Here is a 22,636-nt window from a genome sequence, read left to right as displayed (position 1 = left end):
TATATTAAAATATAAGATGGATAAAGAAAAATAATTTCTTTCATGTTATAAATTTCAATGCTCTCTTTCAAGTTTTGAATTTGAGAATTTGAAAATATATAAAAATTTCAAATTTAAAACCGTTGAAAACTTGCGAATAAAATAAATGTAAATGATACAAAAATGAACTAAACAAAGAATAGTTGTTAATTATTTGAGATGCTAATGAAGAAAGAGTTAGTTGCTTCTAATGGTTAAGTCACGAAGAGATTTGTCTGTAAATCTCATTAGGTTATAGATGAAGGCTCCAGCTATAGTTCCGATGATTGGTCCAAATATGTACAACCAAAGTCCCTTGTAAACATGCTTAACAAGTGCTGGCCCGATACTCCTTGCAGGGTTCATTGAAGCGCCAGAAATTGGCCTGCATCACATTAATAATTTTCTTCAATTTAGTATAGCTAACTTCTATTAATGTTTTGAGAAAAAAAAAGTAGAAGTATAACAAATGAGGAAATGAAATTAACAAGCTCAAAGTGAAAGATTACCCAGCCACAAAGACATTCAACATAATAGTCATTCCAACAGCTATTCCTCCTAGTTCTCCCACCTGTCAAAATGGGAATAAAAACTGAGTGTCATGTTTGTATATATGGTCTACATTGTTAATAAATTCTATGACATTGCAAGCAATATCATACTGATAATAATTTGAGTAAATTTATGCTACTAGAAAATCAATTATTTGCCTTAATGTCTAAGGTATTAATAAGTTAGTCGTTGATTATGATCTAATTATATCACACAGCAAATTTATGGAGAAAACCCCTCTCCGAAGGAAAAGCAAAAGCTCTTGGAATCTTTGTAAAAGGTTGATTTGTTTCGATCAATTTTGTGCATTAATAAGAAAATGTAAGTGAAATATATATGTAAAACTGAAAATTAATTACAAACCGCTCTATTATCAGTGGTGGCCCCAGAAATCACGAACATCAAGAGGAAGGAGATGATGATTTCTACAGAAAAAGATTGGGCATTAGAGCCAACTGGTACAGTTCCAAAATAAGCAGACGGAGTCACATCAAGCACCAAGGCTAATGTGGCACTCGCAAGAATTGATCCCATTAGCTGACCTGCAACGTACACTGGAACCTACAATTTCATGCAATGTAATAACAAATTATTCACCATTAATTCAACCAAATATGACTTTTTTTTATTACTGTTACTGCAAAGAACAAGTTAACACACCTTTTTCCTACTATCCATTTTAATATTTGACTAATGTAGACAATTGATACTTGTTATTTTTTAAGTATTTTAATCTAAACCCTATAAATACTAAAATAAAATTTTTAATTATTATTTGAACTCGAACTCGAATATTCTAAATATTACTGTATCTGTTAAATACTTGATTAAAATAATTTTAAAATTATTTTTATGTATATATTAATGAAAAAAAAATTAATAAATTAAAGATAATTCATAAAAATTAAAATTTAAAATCATATTTAGAACAATTAATGAATTTTAGTATGTATTACATTAATTATAAAGAATTTGAAAAAAAACATAATATATATTTGAATAGCAAGCATAATATATATAACTAAAATTTAATATTAAAGAGTATTATTTATAATCAAATTCAAGTAATAAGCATCCACAATTACCAAAACCTTACCCCGATTCCGTGACCGATAATAATTTTACAATTTGAACCAGATTATAGATACTCTAGGGAAAGGTTAGCTTTCTAAGATGACGAATGGATGGAAGGAGTGTGGTTAAGACAGGTGTTCCCAAGGATGTACTCCTTAGCTCTTAACAAGGAAGGGTCGATTAAGGATTTTGGGAAACGGATTGGGGAAAAATGGAGGTGGAAAATACAATTGAGGTGTGATCTTTTTGGGTGGGAAAAGAAGCAATAGGACCAATTAATGCAAGTTTTAGAGGAATACCTAGTGGCATCTAAATTAGAGGATAAGTTGATTTGGAATGGATACTTAATGGTGTTTACTCAGTTAGGTCATTCTGTAGAGTTGCAATAGGACAAACGGGTAGAGTGGAGGTGATGTGAAAGGCTGTGTGGATGGGGATGGCACCGATCAAGGTCGAATTGTTTTGCTGGAGAGGGCAGTGAAAGCGAAATTGATGAAAAGAGGACTATTGAGGTCAGAGTCGGCAATGTGTTTGCTATGTACTGAAAAAGTTGAATCGGTGGATCATCTGTTTTTGGAATGAAAGGAGAGTTGGAAGGTTTGGATGGGGTGGCATAAATGGTGGGGGATTCAAGGAGGAATGCAAGCAAAGGCTCCCTTTTTTTTTTCCGAAATGGAATGATTTGGTTCAAGCAGGCAAGAGAAGATTATGGAGATTGGTCTTTTTTGCAATTAACTAGATTATTTGGCTGATAAGAAACGAGATGGTGTTCTAGGGGACATTGTGGGATGGGAATCAATGTTTCGATTTAACTACGACTAGAATTGCTTGGTGGGCTAAGGCTAAATGGTCAGAGAAGTATGAGAAGTTTGAAGATATTATAAGGAATCCCACCATGGTCACATTCCAAAAAAAGAGTCTGAAAATAAGAGGAAGTGTTAGTTAGAGAGCACCACCTCCAGGTGCACTTAAATTCAATGTCGATGGCATTGCAAGAGGATCCCCGGACCAGCAAGGATAGAAAGGGCACTGAGGGATCCTAATGGAGCAATCAAAGTCTTGTTCTCAAAAGTGGTAGGGGTTATGGATGCGAATACCATAGAGTTACTTGCTACGAAAGAGACGTTTATGATTGTCGCAGCCTCAAAATGGAAGGAGATGAACATGGTGGAAATCGAAAATGACTCCAGTAATGCAGTGACCTGGCTTGATAATCTTGATAAATCTCCTTGGATACTAAGGAAGATCATTTTAGGTATAGAAGAGTTGAAAAGGCAGATAGGAGCATGGGAGGTCAGAAAAGTACCTAGATCAGTTAATGAAATGGTTGATGATCTTGCTAAGGGGAGGGTGGAGAGGAGTGAGGATTTTTTATGGGTAGCTAATTAATTTTGACGCTTTTTTCTACTTTGGATTTGTGCACTGATTGTTTTTATGGTCCATTCTTTTGGTTTTTGTGATGGCTTTCCCTTTGTTTAATGTTTTGAATTTTTAAGACCATGTTTTGCTTTGAGAAAAGCCGAGAAGGTAAATGCGTAAAACTGAGATCATCTTTTCTAGTAAGTGCTCTTCTTGAGAGTCCAAAAGGAAACTAGGAAAAAAAAGAGAGAGAAATAAATAATAAGGAAAAAGAAAAAAGAAGAAGATAATAGAAAGGAGAGAAAAAGTCCTTTCTAAGAGAAAAAGAAGAGGAATTCTTAGAGTTGGATTCTAGGAAATTCAAAAACAGTTACAAGGACTATGGCATGTGTCTAATTGTTTTTTGCTAGTGGGAAGCCTTTATGTTCTGGTTGGGAGGAGTTCCTTCTTTGAGTTTCCTTTTACCTTTTTTATTGACTAATTTTTGTGTTATTAGGCTTATTTTGGCCTAGTTAATGGCTCTGCTCTTGAGTTTTTTGGTTATGTTCCTATCTTTAAGTGTCGACTGGGGGGGGGGGGGGGGTTGGGGCGTTTTTTGTAATGGTGGCCTTATAGGGGCAAGGGGTCTCTTTCCCTTATGAGTTGGTTTTTGTGTTTGTTTTACTTTGTTTTTCTTTTTTTCCTTTTGTCTCTATTTTCAAGCTGATAGATTGTTTGTTTCTAAAGGTTGCTTGTGGATTTTGTACTATAATTTGAGCACGAAAAAAAAATTTGAAAGGAAAATTTTGTACAGAAAAATAGATGACAAACTAAAAATGAATGAAAAAAGAAAGAAGAAATAAAAAGGAAAAGAAAAGAAATCTTTTTTTAAAATTTTTTGTGTATTTTGAAACAAAAGGACATTGGTCTCCCAATCTTCTTGGGAGGAAGGTCTGTTTTGGTCCTTTTGCTCTATTTGAGGATTTCTTTAGGGGCGGGAATTGATGGTGGATTGCTTTTTCTTGATTTAAGGTTGTGAAATCTCGATTTTTTTTGGCCTTTGGGGGTTTGGGGAAGGAAATTTTGTTTGGTATGGTCCTTAGGATCTTAAGGTTCAAGTTGTTTATGGGTGACTCTGTTTTTCCATGTTCTCATGTATGTGAGGGTCCTCAAGGATTGAGGAGGGAAGATTATGAAATTGAAGGTTCTTTAGGGATTGGATGATGGTTGGTGTTCTTTTTTTGATCTGGTTCGATATGCGATTCTTCTGATTTTGTAAGAGGGAAAGGAACGCTCTGAGGGAGGAAAGGGCTTGGTGTGGTAGGATCTGTTTGGATGGTTGTTGGCCTTGGGGTTTGATCTTTTTCGTTGGCATTGTTTATTGTTGTCATGGTTTTTTGGGAGGGTGTACAAATGATTGAGGGGGAGGGGGGTCTTTAAGGGGTCTGTTGGTGGTCGCTGGACTTAGGTTGAGGGAATGGCTCAAAGGCGGTATGGTCTGCTTTTCCATGCTCATTTCCTTCTTGGCTCGAGCTATGTTCTTCGGAATTTTCGACTGTTTCTCGTGTTTTGGCTGGAGATCTTCAACGATGGTTTTTTTGCTTTAGTGATTGCTTTGAAGGCTCTCTTTGCCCTGCGGGTTCCTTTCTGTTGGTTTTGGTTGATCTTTTTCTTCTTGTTCAGTAGTGAGCATCTCTTCTTGGTAGCTTCGATTCTTTGGGCTTTCTCCTCTTTTCCCGTTTTAGGTTTCAGGAAGATCTTAGGTTTTAATGTCCTTTGACGGATCTTTTGCATTGATCTATGTTGACAGTGGCCAATGGGGAAGCTAGCTTATTTTTCGCAATTGTGCAAAGCTCTTTCCCACGTCAAACTCTTTATGCTATCAAAATCTTTTGCAAAAGAGGCTTGTCATGGCATAAGCGGGGTGATGGCGGAATAAAAACCACTTTTCAATAGCAAAAAAAGAAAAAAAAAACAGATTATATATACTTTAATCTTACTTAGTCGAATAATATAGGATACTCGGTTACAATATAATCATTGACATTCTTATCTTTATCAAGATAATAAGAAAAAAAATGAATTGTAGCCTAATCTAAAAAGATTTGTCAAAAGAGATGGCAAAGTAGGGTCTACTTAACTCCATAAATTAAGAAAAATATGTTTTTAGAATCAACTTTGTCTTGGTGAAATTGATGAATCGGACTCAACAAGTGTTTGGGTTTTAGAGTACCGAGATGACTTATCCCTGAAAATTTATCCATGCAAAGTCGTATTAAAAATTAAAAAAAAAAAAAGTAATTTACCTGCTTAAATGGGATTCTACGAAAAATTGCAAAGGTGATGGTAACAGCTGGATTGAAATGAGCCCCAGAAATATGGCCAACTGAATAGATCATGACCATCACGATTAGACCCCATGTTACACAAACGCCTGGAAATGTGACTGATCCGTAGATTTTGTTCACAGCCACAGAACCGCAACCGGCAAATATTATGAAGTAAGTGCCAATAAGCTCAGCAATCAACTGAAAGAAACAACCGGCGAAAGATATCAATTCAGTAATATTTATGCAACAAAATTAAATAAAACTATAAATGTCGAATTTGCTCATGACTGACCTTTTGCACTGTGGTTACTACAGAAGTTGAAGAACAAAGAATGGATAATTGATCAGTTTCAGATTTATTTGAAGTGGGATGACCTTGTTCCATCTTTGATATTTCTTCTTCTTCAATGTTGTCAGTCTTTGTAGCCATAGTTAAGCAATGAAAGAAAAAATAGCAGGTAGTTTTGGGAGAAGCGATAGCGTGGATAATTAGGGTTTGAAAGGGTCTAAAATGGTTTTAAATTAAGATAATGACAAAGTGGATTTGGTTAGGATATATTTGAGATAGAGATTTTTTTTCTTTAAAAGGAGGATGTTTGATCGCTTTGAACGAGAGTGCGCAAATTAAGCTCGAAATTATTTGTTGTGTACTCAAGTTTGGTTCAAAAATAATAATAAATTAAGGTATTTGGAGTAGAATGATCAATTTGGTTCGACCTAAAGTTGGAACCAATATAAGATTGTAACTTAACTAAATTTTATAGCTTTATGTAAAGAAAATTATCACTATATATATATATATATATATATATATATATATCTATATATATTGCATTAGGAAATAATTAACAATGGAAAAGTTGATCAGGCTAGTGATTGGCTTAAGTTTACCAATAAAATATTTAAAGTTAAAATATTCGAACCAGTCAAACTTGAACTTAGTTAAACAGTAAAGAAATCAAATTCAAGATATTCAAATTACTCAAACTTTTAATTGGTTGATCGGTGACAAAGTTGAGTTATTCCACTAGTTATTAGTTAAAATTTAACTTATTTACACACACCATCATAATTGGAGGTAGTTATAAAAGTTCAAATTTTGATTTCAACTCACCAAATAAAAGGGGATTTAGATCATCAATATCAAATTTAAATATGAGCATAGTTAAAGCTAAATAACATTACAGTTTGAAATAAAATACATAATAAATAAAAGATAATTTTTTTAACATACAAATCTTGAATTTTTATGTCAATTTTTTTAGAAAAAATAAACATTAAGATCTAATTTAAAAAATATTCATATCAAACTTTTTATATTAAATACATATATATATATATATTAATTGAATTAAATTCTCAAGTGTATTACATCAAGTCTTTGGAATCTAGCAAGCTATAGATAGTGCATTTTGAATATATGAGTGCAACCTTGAGAATCATTTCTCGTGTGTTTTTTATTGAATGTTCTTGTCAAGATGAATTCATGAGTTGGCAATATATAGGAACATAAAGAAGCTATCAATATTCCCAAAAAACAAAAAAAGAAATAAAATATTTAGACAGTATCATGATATCTTCTTGTTGATATGGAACGACATACACTTTTTAACTTTACAATTTAGCTAGATGCCATTGATAAAGGGCAAATTAAAACCCAAACTCCAAATACGTCAATAACCGATGATGGGAAATAGGTAGCCACATTAGATGTTCGATACTTGAGGCAATGGCTTGCTATAAATGTGAAGTACATAGCAATGTAGTCCACGGTCAATAGGCCTTCTTGGCCCATGGCCTAGTTAAGCAACGTACCTTCACTATGTTCTAGTCCAGCGGTTAAGCCACGAATTAAGGAAAGTAGTTGTAAAACTTAATCATCAGGTTAAAAAAAATTTCTTTTCCTCTCCATTTCCATCCTTCTTTTCCCCTCCCCATTTCCATCCTTCTTACCGGCTAAAGGATCAAATAGGAGAGTCTATTTCATAAATTTTGTGTATATTATGTGGAAAACACTAAAGTGTCTAACTACTTCCAAAAAATTTAAAGAAAAAAAGAACCCATGAATTTACTATTTACTCTTACTGGATATAAAGAATTAAAGATGCCCTCATAAATTTTGTGTATATTATGTGGAAAACACTAAAGTGTCTAACTACTTCCAAAAAATTTAAAGAAAAAAAGAACCCATGAATTTACTATTTACTCTTACTGGATATAAAGAATTAAAGATGCCCATAAGCTCTTCCAAAAAAAAAAAAAGATGCCCGTAAATGGAGTGAGTTAAGCCTATCAAGCTTCGTTTAAAAAACCAACTCCGAGCTGGGCTTGACACATTTATTTTAACTATTTTTTTATTACTTAAATAATAAAAATATTACTTTTCATATTAATATTTTAATATTTTAAAATTGAAATCAAATGAGAATATATTATTTATTAATATAATAATCTAATCTAATCAAACCTGGATGCTGGGGCCTTGAACACCTATTGGATGTCATTTGTGAACAATCAAATTATTTGACTTGTTGCATGAAATAGTATATCATGTCATATTTTATGTACATGTTATATATATATACACACACATAAGTGAGGGGCATGCTAGTAAACGTGCCTTCTAGCACATTTTGTGACGAGGAGAGGAGTCTTATATTGGATAACTAATGAAAAAGGTAAGCATTAGGTTTTTGAGAAAGAGCTCATATATTGCAAGTTATGTTCGTTGAAAGTAAATGGGTGATTTAGGAAGGTCCGATCGCCAAGGTTAGACACCTTCACTCTGTCACGACCCGAAACTCTCATCGAGCCCGTGACAACCGTCGCAACGTCTCGATAGGCACTCATTACCCCGAATGCCGATCGAAACCCCGCAAGGCTTAGCATAAGCTTCCGCATCTCCCCAGTGAGTGACAGTTATTAAATCTCACATTTCAAAAAAATCATAAGTCATTTCCAAATCAAAATAATAAAATATTACTTTCTGGCTCACAGGGGCATTTTCGTCATTTTTCTTCGAAAATACCGAAACTCGCCAAAAACATGGTGTAAAAGCTAAATATATTCATACATACTTTAAATCAAATAACTGAAGAATAAAATTACTTTTACGATGACACGTGGGCTCCCAACTGACTAAGAAGATGTAGGGCTATGAACCCTTACTTTTTATTATGCAACTCCGAGATTAATTCTCGTCTTAATCAACTATCAACAAATTATCCTGAGCCTGAAAAATGGATAGGAAGAGGGGTGAGATTATGATTACATAATCCCAATGAGTAGACAGACATCATCAAAATAATCTAAAGCCGAGTAATAGGAGACAATTAAAATAATTCATCCCAACCCATATAAATAATTGGATTTCATTCAATTACTCAACATGGCTTATGCACTTTTCAAAAACTTGGCCCTTGCCAAAAATCCATTCTCGGGGATACCTCGCAGAGGCATCTTACTGAGACCGCCAAGGCTGTTTATTGTCACACACACAAACACATTTCACCTCTGACAACACAGCCGTTCCTTGACGTTGGCTGAGTCTCACTCTCACGTGGTGGCCCGAACGTGAGGTGCACTCAAATCCTACCTCAAGAGTTATCCTACGCGCCTCTCCAATCGAGGGAAGCTCAATAATTGGGAACCGTGCCCCTCTAATTAGGCTAGCTCACGGAACCCCCGTCACTGCAGTGCTCACTTTATAATCCACAAACCAATAAAATCACAATAGTATGACATGGCTCACTTAACACATTCAAGGCAAATCAAAGCAGTTCACATATTCTTTAAATCATAAAAATAACTAGTCATACCCACATTTATCATAAGCCATTTAATGTAAAATCATGGATAAACAACACAATCATAGTATAGGTCTCTAATTACTCTATATTTGAAATCATTATTAAATTTTCAAAATTTTATAAAATTATTTTATAAAATCTCATTTTCCCATAAAACACAATAATTTTTCAATTAAACCATTTTTTCATAAAATCACACAATTAAATAAATCTACTCTAGATAATTAAGACGATAATAAGTTCACTCACTGTTCTAGGAGTCGATAAACTCCTATTTTCAGTTCGCGGGTACAGTCCTTTACCCGTATCTAATGGCTCACCACCTAACCATAATCCATGGCACATATTTCAATTAAATTGTGTCTAACAGTCATAAGCTATTTCAGGCTCGATATATATGCATGATATGAAATGAAAAATGCACAAGTAGCCATCTAGACCCGGTATTGACCTAAATCGATTTTTCATCCAATAAATTGGCCAATGCGTCCAATTTCACTCCAACTTTCTCCATTTCTTTTCCAATCCCTCAATTCACCAAGCACAACTAATTAACACACAATTAGGCAAATTTATCTTCACTTTTCTTCTTGGAACTTTCGGCCATTGAAGGTTCATGGGGAAAATGGATTCTTTTCTTGTTGTTTTGTTTCTAAACATGTTTAACTAACTCTAAACACCAACATAACTCAAAATCAAACAATTCCAACATCTTTCTCTCTCCATACCCGTTTTGACCAGTCATAATTTCATCATGAAAACATGTAATTTAACCATGAAAATTAAGGAAAAATGCATGGGTAAGGTAAATCACTAGCAAAATCAAAGAAATTTTACCTTTGCTTGATCAAATCCTTGAATTCCAACACTTTCTCTTTGATTTTTCCCACCTAGGGTTTGTTCTTCCTTGGTTTCTCTTCTCTTCTGGTTTGGCTGATCACTATGGGAGAAATGGGCTGATTTTTTACCTTTTTATAAAGAAATAATAAAATAATAAAAACATGACACATGGCATTTCTTTATTGGCTCAAATTTTAAATATTTGACTTTTAATTCTTTAATTCTCCACCACACTTTTATCATGTTTATCCATTTCCATGATGAATAAAATCCCTTGGTCTTGACAAGTGTCGGGGGTAAAAATTTACCGATTTGCTCCCGAGGTGACAAAATTACCATTTCACCCTTATACTCTAAATTATACCTGAATTAAAATTTTTCACTTCTAAACTTCAAATCATACTCCAATACTTAAATCATACTCCAATAAGTCAAATGGACCAAAAAAAAATCTTTTCTAAAAATTCTCATTTTATCCCAAGTGGCAAATGACCATTTTACCCTTGAATAGTGAAAATTCCGATTTAACTCCAAATTAATTCTCGAATTCCGAATTACCATTTTGAGTCATCCATGAGCTGTGAAACTCTTAATTTCACCTTAAAATTCCTATTTGAACTAGTTCGAGGCTTAATCGACTTAATGGTACCATTAGGGGCAATATCGTCTTTTAACGATTTCTCAAACTTCCTAAATATGTAACCATTCTATTGAGCATGTAAATGACGTTGTAATTATTTTATACAACAGGGTTTGACACACTCACTCAAAGTCACCCAAGTAGGAGAGCCTTTAAGCTAGGTTGGTTCAAGGCATGCTCAAATTAATTGATCAAGGTACAAAGCCAAAGGGGTGCTTAATTAGGAAGCTCCATGGCCTAGCTAGCTACACACCTTCATTACACTTGGGAGTTGGGAGGGTGGGTCGCCTGGTTATCTATGTGGGAGAGTCCCTGCCTTGCAATAGAGAAGGGACTCCTTTTTCTTGTACCAATGACACTTTTATTTAAGAAAAAAAAAAAAGCTAAATGTTTATTTTAAAATTTCACATTTATTAAATTTATTATTATAAGATTTAATTTGTTATTTTGTTCAAATTAGAATGTAATATTTTGATTATTGTGATTTCATCCTGTAGCATTGTGTATACTTTGAATTATTTTTTCCTTTAGTCTTTTATAAAACAATTTGTATAGTGAGAACTTACCCTCTGCTTTTACCGGGAAGTTTCCGAAATTGGATGTAGCATATGTGGTGGTGATAATATAATCCTTGTTTTGAATCCATTGAATGAAGCATCAACGGTTTTGGTGGTGAGATTTGTCGTTGAAACTGTAGAGAAAAAATGCAAGGACCGTAAAAGACAAGTTGCAAAAGCAGGAAAATTGCCTCCACTTTGAATGGGAATTTTCCCACCATTTAAACTGACTTGTCCTCCATTAAGAATGAGACAACAACAGTTTTCATACAAAATTCAGCAAGTAATGAGTTATAATTGACCCTCACAAAGGTCGCAAATATCAATTCAACAAACACCGGATTGATGCTGACTTGATGCCCATCTTTCTTCGATTGAAAGCCGCCCCATCCTCCAATGGAAACTCAGCTTGATAAATTTCAATTTCATGGTCAGCCTGCTACTTTACCTCATCTCTGTTAACCAAAGCTATAATTCGTGTTCCCAATGCAAAATGGAATTTTAATGTTCTCAAAAATTATGATAAAGATTGAAATAGTTTTCCTCAAGAAGATCATGTCAAAGATTAAACATGTGTAATTATTTCTGAGCCATCCATGTCTTGCATGCCAGACTGAAATTTTCTGTCAACATGCAGGCAGGCATGTTGATGTTGTTTGGTGACAATGATATCAGAGCCAGGCTTTAAACTCTCTTCCTCGTGTTCTGAATAGGTTTTACTTCAATCAAATCATACGCCATGAGAGAAGAGGAGAAAGGAAAACTTCAATGACTGTATAACATTTCATACAACAGTTTCTTTACAAGCAAACTGGAAACTATTTATGCTTTCAACTTCATATAATTTCCAGTTTATTGACACTTTTACCAGTCACCCGATACCGATATCACCACAAACGGCCTGGACTGGCATTTTTCACTATGTTATTTCATCTTTTCTACAGAGGAACATTTTATATAACAAACACCACAAGTAAAAGGGGGGGTTGGGGGGGAATGCAAAACAGAAAAAAGCCGAAAAACAGAAGCAATCATTTCAAGGAAACTTCAGAAGTACAACTGCTACTAATGGGCAAATCAGTTGGGGTGCAGACCAGAGCCCTTTGCTGTAAATGTCTCAAGCTCTGTTCCATACTAACTTGGACCATCTCAGCCAGCATTTTCTTTGCTTTACTAGATTGATCATCGCCATCAATCTGAGAGATTATGTTGCAAACAATGTTCTTTAGTGTGTCAGGTGGAAGCTCGGATCTGGGATATGGACTATCCCTCAGTAACCGCAAAAGGGTTTGAGCTTTTGTCTGAGACTTGGGTGTTCCTTGCACTGTTAACTCAAGTAATCCAGGAATTACACCTTCTCCAAGAATCGGTTCCCTATATTTACATCGGTCACTCTCACACATTGCCAGCAGTGCCCCAACAGCGTGCTCCCTAGCTTGGAGAGTGCCATTTTCAAGCACTTCCACAACTGCTAATACTCCACCTTCTTCAGCTGTCAAAGCTGTTCTTCCTTTATCAAAACCCACCAAGGATTCTATCAGAGAACAGCATTTTTCAGCTGTTTTTGAAGACCTTTTACAGGTTTTCAGTAAACTGACTATAGAAGGGATGGGACTGGTTTCAAGAATCATTTTAACATTGTCAGGGTGTGTTGAGAGATTGGAAAGAGCCATTACAGCATCAACCTTAGCTTGTGTGCTTCCATGTCTAAGGATATCCACAAGCAGAGGAATCGCACCCAATGCGCCTATAATGGGCTTGTTGTTGACAGAAGCAGAGAGAGTGAGCAAAGCTGCTGTTGCATACTCTTGTAGGTTTAAGTTCTCATTTTCAAGGAAGCTAATAACTGGTTCTAAGGCACCTGCTTCCACAATGCTGATCTTATTCCTGCAAAATAACAATAGTGAGATTTTCTCTTCATTCAAACACCAAATAATATGACAAGTACAAGATCACAAATTTAACAGTGTTGGCACTGTAAAGCAACTCAAATATTACTTGAAATACATAAAAGAAAAAACAACTATTACGAATTATATCTGATTTAGTAATCAAATTCAAAGTAATTCTATCTTATTGGGCTAAGGTTCTACGGATAAGTTTAATGAGTTCTTTTCATGATTGGAAAGGAACAAAAAGATATTTAAGAGGATGCGTTTCAGAACAAAAAATTTGTGTTACGGAACAAGTTGTATAATCTCTAGGCCAGCAGTAAAAGATCAAAAGCAATGTCTTGATTAATCTAGGATTATTAACTAAACCAATCGTTTTCAAAACAAAAAAAAAAATTAACTAAACTAATTAGCCAATGAATGTCTTAATTACTAATATAAAATTCTTGGGTTAATCCCATTGGGTTGCTTCATTTTAAAGGAAACAAAATACACTTTCATAGATTAAAAAATAATAATCCCAAAAAGGTAAACAAGGTAAGATTAAAAAAAATAGTTCCTCTTTAATTTGGAGAAAGTGCATATATTTCTACATCACCAAACAAATTCATGATGACAAAATAATAACTTCAAAGACAAGATAATAGAAAGAAAAAAAAAGTTGAAAATAAAAAGGGAAAAGAAAGAAAGAAAGAAGAAAACATGTGAAAATAAAAGAACAACCACATCTTTTAATCAAAATTCAGCTATATAAAAAAAGAAAGCATCCAATTCTTTTTAAAGGTTACAAGGATAATCCCAAAATTCACCCTCACTTTAACGTGATTCAACAACCCAAGTACCCAACCCTATCTAGTTATAATTTTAGTCGGTGACACAGGGATATATAAATAAAATATTTTTTTTTCAAGAAATTACTATGAGTATATAATTGTACGTCCAAAATATTTGGAAATTTTAAATAATTATTCTTTGATGCTCTGAATATTCTTTTTACAACCAATCAGCGGTTAGATATATAGAAAATAAAAAATTCAAATTTAATTACAATAAAAAAAAAAAAGAAAGAGAATCAAGACTAGAATCTTTTTCCTCGAATTCCTGAAAATTATAAAATATTTTCCAAACAAAAAAGGTAAAGAGTAATCAACGTGAAAATCAATCCACTAAAACTCCAGTTGCCGATAAAAATAATCAAAAAATTAGTAATCTAATTCGCAAAAAGCTTCGAATTACTAAAAAATATTTCCTTAAAATACTTCAAATATACACGTTACGATATTTTATTAATTGCGATTAAAGAGAAAGAGGGTTAGCGTACTTTTCGTCTTTAACGGCGAGGTTAAGGAGGGCGAGGAGGGCGGACTCGTGGTAGGACTCAGGTGAGTCAACTCGGAGCATAGAAACGAGTGGAATAACAGCGTCAGCGAGAAGCCGCCGACACCTCTGGGAAGTTTTGGTGAGTCGCCGGATTTCCTTAGCGGCCTGCAGCTTGGAATCCGAGTCGTCGGATTGGATTAACTGTAGAGCTCGACGGACGGCCGAGGTTGCTCCACGCGGCGTGCCATCGACGTCCGAAGAAGAAGAAGAGGAGGAAGAGGAAGCGCTGTGGTTGTCTGCGGCGGTGTCCATAGAAGGGAGAGTAGGTGGGTGGTGGCTAAGAGAGGGAAAGAGAAAAATCTGAGAAAAAGTAAAGTGAGAAGAGAGAGAGAGAGGAATTACAAGGTGGTTCGGGTTTGGGGTTGGAAGAGGTGGCGTCAAGCAACAGTTTACAAGACATGTAATAAGTATTTATAATCGGAAAAATAAACACAAAAATAAGGCAATGCTTTTTCTTTCTTTTGTTGTTTTCAATAATGGAAGTGTGGAACTGGCGGTTGGTGTTGGTTGTTGTCGTTGTTGGTTCGGTAAAAGCCTTCACCAAGTATTTTTTTTTTTTTACAATTATGGTATCGGAATATCAATTGACTAAAATGACCTTATAATTCAGTGAAGAAAATTCTCTTTGGGTTACGTTGATTAAATCTTAAATTTGAAATTTTTCACGTGCCTATTTAATTTATAATCATATCTATTGTCACGTGACTACTTATTTGTTTTAATTATTTTTAATTAATACAATTAATACTAAAATATAACGTTTCAAGTATAAACAATTAAATTGTAATATTAATCCACAAATTAAACAATACTATTAAAATTAAGAAAAACATTTTTAATAAAATTCATTCAATGAAATTAAACTTTGTATTTACAAATCTAATAAGTCTTCTTAATATTTATAATAAATAATAATTTTAATAAAAGCCATTCGATTTAACTAAATTTTCTATTTACAAATTGGATAAATTTTTTAATACTTATAATAAAACTGTTTAAAATAGAAATTTAAAAATATAATAAGTAAAAATGTTCCTTTTCATTAATTAAAAGTTTTTTCAACATCCATACTTTATATATATGTCGACACACATGTATTTACAAATAAAATTTATATTGCCATTTTAAATACTTTTTATTATAAATATTAATATAATTTATGTACTTTCATTGAAAACTTTTTTTTAATTTTAATAGTAGTAAATAATATATAAATTAATATTACAAAATCTCATGGAATAAGTGTATTTTTTATCAAATTTAAAAAAGGTAAGAAAATATTTTTTTAAAATTAATAAAAAATAATTATATTTTCAACCAAATCTCAAGTGTTTTTTATTTTACACAAATTAACCCAATAATTTATGTTAAGATAGCTTTGAATTTTGATCATCATATAAGATGAGTGCATTAAAACAATTAGTAATTATAAACAAGAAATACCAAGGTCAAAATTAGGAGGGGGCAACGATGTGGGAGAGAATATCACCCTCATCCAAAATGAACACTTCATTTTAAAAAAATATTTTTCAATAGACATGTGAGTCAATCGTTATTTAACTGTTTGTATTTTTGTCAATTTGATGTGATAAGGGTAAAAAAATAACTTTACCCTTGATTAATTTTTAAAATTATTATTATATAATTTTATTAATTTTTTAGGAATTAAAAAAAAAAAGCTCCCCATCTGGGGAGCTCCGATGCTTTTGTTGGGGGAGCCCAATTTGGGGTTCTCCAAGGGAGCATCGATGCTTCTCTCCCTTGGGAGCATTGATATGGTGCTTCCCTCCCCTTTTTTTGATGAGATCAATGTTCCCTATTTTTTTATTTTTTTAAAAAATATAATAATAATTTTTTAAATTAATAAAGAAAGAAAAGATATTTTAATCCTTTGATACTAAAGTATCAAACTAATATCTTGACCTCACTTAATCTAAACAAATCTTCTTCAAATTAATAAAGAAAGGGTTTTTTAAAAAATAATTTTTTTATTTTTTTAAACAAGGAATAAAAAAGTCAAAATTAGGAGAAGAAAGCATGTGGGAGAGAAAATACGAATAGAGACAAAACACTAAAGATGAAATCTCTTTATTATTATTATTATTTGCAATTTATCCTTAAATGAGCAATATATTCCTAAAGTAGTTGGACTTTTTTCGTTTGATTATTCCCTAAATTTGAAAGTTGGTCTTTCTTAATTTAGTAGAAATCAATTTTGTCCCTCACCATATATTTCACTATAACTTGTTAATTAAACACTTACATAAGTAAATGGATACATATTAAAATTAAATTTATGAGAAAAATATAGAAGTAGATTAAAAAGGGTTTGTCTTTGTAAAGAAATTGTAATCTCGTGGCAAGCGTACTTTTCCTTCTCCAAAACTATCCAAAATAGGAAGCATACTGGGATTGAGAAATAGAGAAAACTAGAAAGAAGATTGTGACTTGTGGATTTTGATTTGTAAAGACTTATGAGTAAATCCAAACTCTTTTCAAAATAGAAATATTACACTTTTAGTCATTAATTTACCCAATTTTTCCTAATGTTCCATCAATAATATAGTAATTTATGAGGTGAAAGAAACTAACCAATTCACCTCATCATATATTAATATAGTTTTTCATTTTTTAAAACATTTGAAAGGAAAAGAAAAAGAAAGGAGGAATGAACTTTATTTATAAATCCTCATTGATGCAAAAATTCAAAATATTTTTAATTAAAACTACATTACTTATTAATAATTCAAAAAAGTTTTTGTGTCATGTACATGATCATGAAAAAATTAAGTTTCCATTGGAAAATGACTGACCTTCTTATAAAAATGTAGCACATGTTGAGGTATAATGGAAGTAACTGTAATAAATTACTAAAATGAATGCGTGGAACACAAGTGGAGGGATTATTAGACTACACCTGGTAAGGCATAAGCGCAAGCAACCTTCAAACAACTTTATTATCAATGATAATCAACGAATTATTAGGTTATATCTCCATGATTATCCTTAGCTTGGCCATTCATTATAAAACAAACACACTTGTTAATTATAGTTAATATATTATTATTAAAAGCTTATCCCTTATGATTTTGCATGATTTCGAAATGAAATGGGTTTGAGTTAGGTTCTTGCTAATTAATTTGGGTTACTTTGTGTTTATTAGTATGCCATATTTGGTCCTTATATAATGACTTAAGCATGCCAACATTTTTAGGCAAGGAGATTTGTATAAGCTAATCAGATAATACTTTTCAAACAAAAGAAGTCTGGTTTAGCTTGTGTTATATTTTTTGTGAAAGTTTTTTTAAAGTTTGAAATTGATATACTTTGTCTCCTAATTAACTTAAAACCCAAAAAAAAAAAAAGTAGAAGAGATTGTCGTATCTTGCTGAGATTTTAAGTAGAAACAAATGCAAACTAAAATCAACGTAAAAAATAAATCACATATAATAGATAATATATATTTAATATGATTTGACATCCATTACTTAAATTCATAGATAAAAGAAAAAAGTTATTACAAACGCAAAGATGATAAAGAGTACAAAACACCTAAAAATAAAAACTAAACCCGAACTATGAAACAAACCCATTTTTCTTGTTTCTTAATGTTTAAACTAGTGGAATATCCTTTACGATCACATGTAATTGATGTTTCCACACTCTTCCTAACATCCATGTAACCAGTGTTTTCACGAGTCTTCCTCGCTTTCATCCAACCTTCTGAAACTCTTACAAAAAAATCTATTTCTCATATAAAAATCACATAGATTACATCTTTCATTATTCTAAAGACTGAGACTCACATTGTACTTATAGAGTCTTATTACTTGATTACCAAAAATTTCTATACATTATAACTATATTTATCTGTTAAACAAACTTAATTATTAAGTAATTCTAAACTAACAAAATTATATCACAATCCAAAATAATTGCCAATTAAAATTTGAGTCAAATTTCTAACATACTTCATACACCATCCCCTTGCATAAGGGGTCTTATTGAATTACATCTCAAAAAGTTGTACTAATTGGTCTACTAAATTTGCAAACAAGAAAATAATGAAGAAACTAATTAACCCGTGGGTCATAAAAAACTAATACTAGTTTAGTGCTTGTTTGGTTTGATTTTTTTTTTAGCTTATTTACCTCTTAAAAGCACAAGTCAGATCAAACAAAATGTTTTAAAAATTCTTAAAAAAAAAATTTTTTAACAACAAAATTTAAAAAAAGCTTAAAAAGGAATTTTCTTTTCTCTTTTTTTAAAAACACATCAATTTTTTAAAAAATATCTCTCTCAATCAATCTCCCTATCGTTTCCCTCCTTTTACAAATCATCATTCTCCAACGTAAAATCACAATCTCTCTCTCCTCTACTTCTTTCTACAAAAAACTACTAAAAAAAAGAAAGTAGAGGACTCAGCAACAAAATAGCAAAATCTAAATTTATTTATTTTTACAAAAATTAAGAAAAAAGAAAAGCCAAAGTTCAGAGTTGCATGCATGTACTATTCAAAGGTTTTCTCTCTTATTCACTAAAAAATTTAATACTATTATTACTATATAAGTTTGAGAGTTATTCTGTATCTCTATGAATTTTTTTAATTTTAACATCTAAAGTTGTATATACACTTGAAATAGATTTGTTCTTTTTTAATTTATTAGGTGAATATTATTTATAATAATTTTAATAAAAATTAAAATTTATATAATTTATTTTATCAAATACTTTATTAAACAGTTTTAATTTAATTTTAAAAACTTCAAAATTATACTCCATAAAAGCTTAGCAGCAACAAATATTTCGAGTTTAGGCCATGACACAATCAAACTATGTCTCATGTACGCCCACGTCGATAAACAAATATACATTTGACAGCTTGTTTTTCTATTTTCTATTTTATTTCTTTTTCATTTCTTTTTTCTTTCAATTTCTACAAATACCGGCTGGAATTCAACCTCAATGACGGAAAACTCGGACCAAAGTCTGCCCCAGGTGTCGGCGACAATAAAAACTAGCTGCCAACTTGCAAAAGAAAAAAATAAAGAAAAAGGCAATTATAAAAAGCACATCAATTTTTACCAATAAATTTGAAGCAAACAACAAATTTCTTTTTTGGGAATTGGGAAAGGGCGAGGTGTTCTCTTCGTACCACGTTTTCTAAATATATTAATTTATTTTTGAGGGACAATGCCACTTTCATTCCCAATGAAGTTTCGTTTTCAGATTTTGCGGATCCACAAAAAAAAAAAAAAATTATAATTCATTGGCAAATTTTAATTGTTGCATAATGTCACTTCTCACGATGTGAAAACATTTGCACAAATTAAAAAAATATGATTGGAATTATTCTCTGCCCTTTTCTTTCTCAATAATAAAACTATTCCTGGATTACTTAATCAACATGAATATGATGATGATACGTTGCCCGCCCACATGCACGTTTGTAATTAATAAATCTCCCTTCAAAACGTTGACACTTTAACATCTTTAAGATTGAGATATTTGAATTTCATGCTTGGAGTCTTATGTACTTCGTCTGATTGTCATTTTTGTTTTTCTTTTTACAAATTTTTAACTTAACTAAGCAATTATATTTATATTCTTTTATATCGTCAAATACTAAGTTTATAGGCAGGAAAATGTTGCTGTCAATTATTTAATTCTTTTTTTACAAGCAAATAATTCCTGAGCAGCAACTTCATTGCCAAAATTTTCATGTTGCATGTGTTTTATTTTTGGCAATTTTTGTAGAAATTGGTTTGGATGGGGTTTGCTTTGAATAACAGCTACAATTGTGTTGTCTATGGTTTATAAAAGAAGGGGAAAGTCATTGTAAGAAGAGATCATGACTTGTACTTCAACTAATTATAGGTAGCAACGTAATTGTTAATTCAAATGTTTTTTTCGTCATCTTTTATATCTCCTTACAAATTAGAAGAAAGAAAAATATAAATTAAAAAAACAAAATTATTTATTACTAGTCATGTTATGGACCGAGACCAGTGGAACGTAATAAATTACTCAAATTGGACTCAAATGGACGTTAGAAACATATTCAAGACAGATTTTTTTTTGTTTTGCAATATTAGAGATAAATGAATTGAAATAAAACTCTTAGAAAAAAGAAAAATACGTATCAATGGATGATTCACAATCAATGGCAGGAGGTAATATGTCAGAGACAAGTGACCAAGTGCCTAAATGTACTGTCTCTTGATGATTAATGAAATTCATCTTTCTTTAAAAAAAAAAATTCAAGTGTATGATCAATTTATTTTTAATTAACATACAATATGCCTATTGTTAATTGGTTTATACAGTCACGAGTTAAGGTGATACTTATTGACAATAATTTTGTAATTAAACTATTTTTTTTTTTAGAATAGATAAAAGAAATGCATAAATGTAAAATTATTTGCCTTACGAATTGTCTCCTTTTAAATTTGATGAAAATTGTGCATTAAAGGTAAAATTTTTTTCTAAAATAATATTAACTATTAATCAATGTCTACAAGCACGCGTTAATAAGACTTTTGATAAAATAACAATTTAATTCATATTAACAACTGCAATTAAATATCTATACAAACCATTAATTAACTATATCCTAAAATTAATTATTATTGACTCTCAGTATATACCACCCTTGTACCAAATGAACCAAATGTTCATCTACATAAATATGATAGTTAATTATGAAGTTCATAATTTCTCAAGGCCCTTTATAACTAATAAAAAATTAATATAATTTAAAATAAATAATTACATTCCAACCTCTTTTGGCCTTTTGGGCGAATCCCCATCCTCCAGATGTCATCATGGACCACTTTCTATTTGAGGCATGCATAAAGGGCTGCATTAATTGCTTTTAATCAGATTATTGAGAAATTCGAGATCCAACTACAATGATTTGTAGTAATGTGTGGCAGTGGATTAAATCATCACCTGGAGAGTGTGCTTTTAATTTTATAAACATGAAATCCACCTGATTGGCTACAACTTTATATCGTTAGTGGGTCATTCATGCTTATTGTACTTTAGCCACATGTGAGTTCTTGGAGTCTAAGTTGTGCACATATATAAAGTTTGTCATTTCAAAAATAAAATATATACAACAGGCAAAAAGGGGCAAAACAGAAAAAGCACTTCAAATTCTTTTCTTTGGGAACAAGTGATTTCTTTGCAAGGTTCACCTTTTACTACTAAAATTATCCTTCAGATATTTTTCTTTCTTTTTCTTTTGGATAAAATATTTTTTTTTGATAGTCACACTGTTAGATCAATCATAAATTATATGGAGATAACAAAAAATAAATTCATGAATATTACTTTTTTTTATTAGTTAAACCATTGGACCGTGTGTCATATACTTTAAATATTCTCTATTATTTTTAGTTTAGATGGAGAAAAAGGTTTTAGTGGCGGTGGTTATACGTTTGCAAGGTAACCTTATACCATAAATGCAGCGGGAAAAAAGGTGAAGAATTTAGGTAGAGTTTTTTTTTGGCAGAATTCCTATAACTTTTAATTAAAAGGATAAAATAAAATAAAAATGGCAATCAATATTTGCAAATTGATAGAACTTAAAAAGAAGAATAATACGTCAAAGAATTATTTGAAAATGATATATGCAGACAAATTTTAATCAACATTTACTAAAGGATGAAAATATGTCATAAATTTGAAATAAAAACCTATTTAAATGAAATATAAAAATCAACTTGTTAAATTTATTGAAACTTTTGCATGAATGAGTAATTGAATGAATGCAATTAATTTAAGTGGTTGGATTACTATTCACCCTTTAAATGCTATAAACTTAACTATTTAGATTATTATTCACCTTTTAAATGTGATTAATTTAAGTGTTTTGATTACTGTTCACCTTTTAACCTTTCTAATCAGAAATTTCAGAAATTTTATTTCTATAATTTCATAAATTTTTGGACCATAAATGAAAAGAAACATAATACCTAAAAAACCCATAATCTATTCAAGAAGATTAAAATAAGTCTTTATTTTTTATTATTTTTAATCAAGTTTTTATATTTTTATTTTGAATCAAATAAGTTCTTATAATTAATGGTTGATTAAAAAGCTAGTCAAAATGCTATTTGCAATTATACCACATGATCTATGGACATATTATAATAGATGATGTCATGACATATTGATATAGATATGTGACATTTTTCATCAT

At 31.5% G+C, this 22,636-nt stretch overlaps 2 protein-coding genes across 3 annotated transcripts; both read right to left on the bottom strand.

Annotated features, from left to right (window-relative positions):
- Positions 1-205: 205 nt before the first annotated feature.
- LOC18601902 (putative aquaporin NIP-type) lies at positions 206-5,798 on the bottom strand. 2 transcript variants are annotated; one of them, XM_007032993.3, is made up of 5 exons: positions 5,605-5,798; positions 5,289-5,510; positions 934-1,131; positions 528-589; positions 206-403 (listed from the first exon to the last, which is right to left on the bottom strand). In XM_007032993.3, the coding sequence occupies exons 1-5, from the start codon at positions 5,740-5,742 to the stop codon at positions 217-219; spliced, it is 807 nt and encodes a 268-aa protein (XP_007033055.1). In that variant the 5' UTR covers positions 5,743-5,798; the 3' UTR covers positions 206-216. The 2 variants fall into 2 exon arrangements, with proteins under 2 accessions (XP_007033055.1, XP_088661758.1); XM_088805632.1 differs by lacking the exon at positions 206-403 and having other exon boundaries at positions 524-589.
- Positions 5,799-11,911: 6,113 nt separating this feature from the next.
- Positions 11,912-14,830, bottom strand: LOC18601900 (ARM repeat superfamily protein). Its single transcript, XM_007032991.3, has 2 exons — positions 14,372-14,830; positions 11,912-13,045 (listed from the first exon to the last, which is right to left on the bottom strand). Exons 1-2 carry the CDS (start codon positions 14,680-14,682, stop codon positions 12,190-12,192), a joined length of 1,167 nt encoding a protein of 388 aa, XP_007033053.2. The 5' UTR covers positions 14,683-14,830; the 3' UTR covers positions 11,912-12,189.
- Positions 14,831-22,636: the final 7,806 nt, after the last annotated feature.

The sequence above is a fragment of the Theobroma cacao genome, chromosome 4, assembly GCF_053813885.1.
Source record: "Theobroma cacao isolate CCN51 chromosome 4, ASM5381388v1, whole genome shotgun sequence".
Taxonomy (NCBI): Eukaryota; Viridiplantae; Streptophyta; class Magnoliopsida; order Malvales; family Malvaceae; genus Theobroma; species Theobroma cacao.
The sequence above is the reverse complement of the archived record's forward strand: the minus strand, read 5'-3'. Positions and strand labels throughout refer to the sequence as shown.

Excerpts from the sequence above, each read along its gene's own strand:
- LOC18601902 (XM_007032993.3), bottom strand. The coding sequence starts at position 5,742 with ATGGCTACAAAGACTGACAACATTGAAGAAGAAGAAATATCAAAGATG. Across the intron at positions 5,511-5,604 it reads TAGTAACCACAGTGCAAAAG|TTGATTGCTGAGCTTATTGG; the intron begins GTCAGTCATGAG and ends TGTTTCTTTCAG. Across the intron at positions 1,132-5,288 it reads GTAGAATCCCATTTAAGCAG|GTTCCAGTGTACGTTGCAGG; the intron begins GTAAATTACTTT and ends ATGAAATTGTAG.
- LOC18601900 (XM_007032991.3), bottom strand. The coding sequence starts at position 14,682 with ATGGACACCGCCGCAGACAACCACAGCGCTTCCTCTTCCTCCTCTTCT. Across the intron at positions 13,046-14,371 it reads CTCGCCGTTAAAGACGAAAA|GAATAAGATCAGCATTGTGG; the intron begins GTACGCTAACCC and ends GTTATTTTGCAG.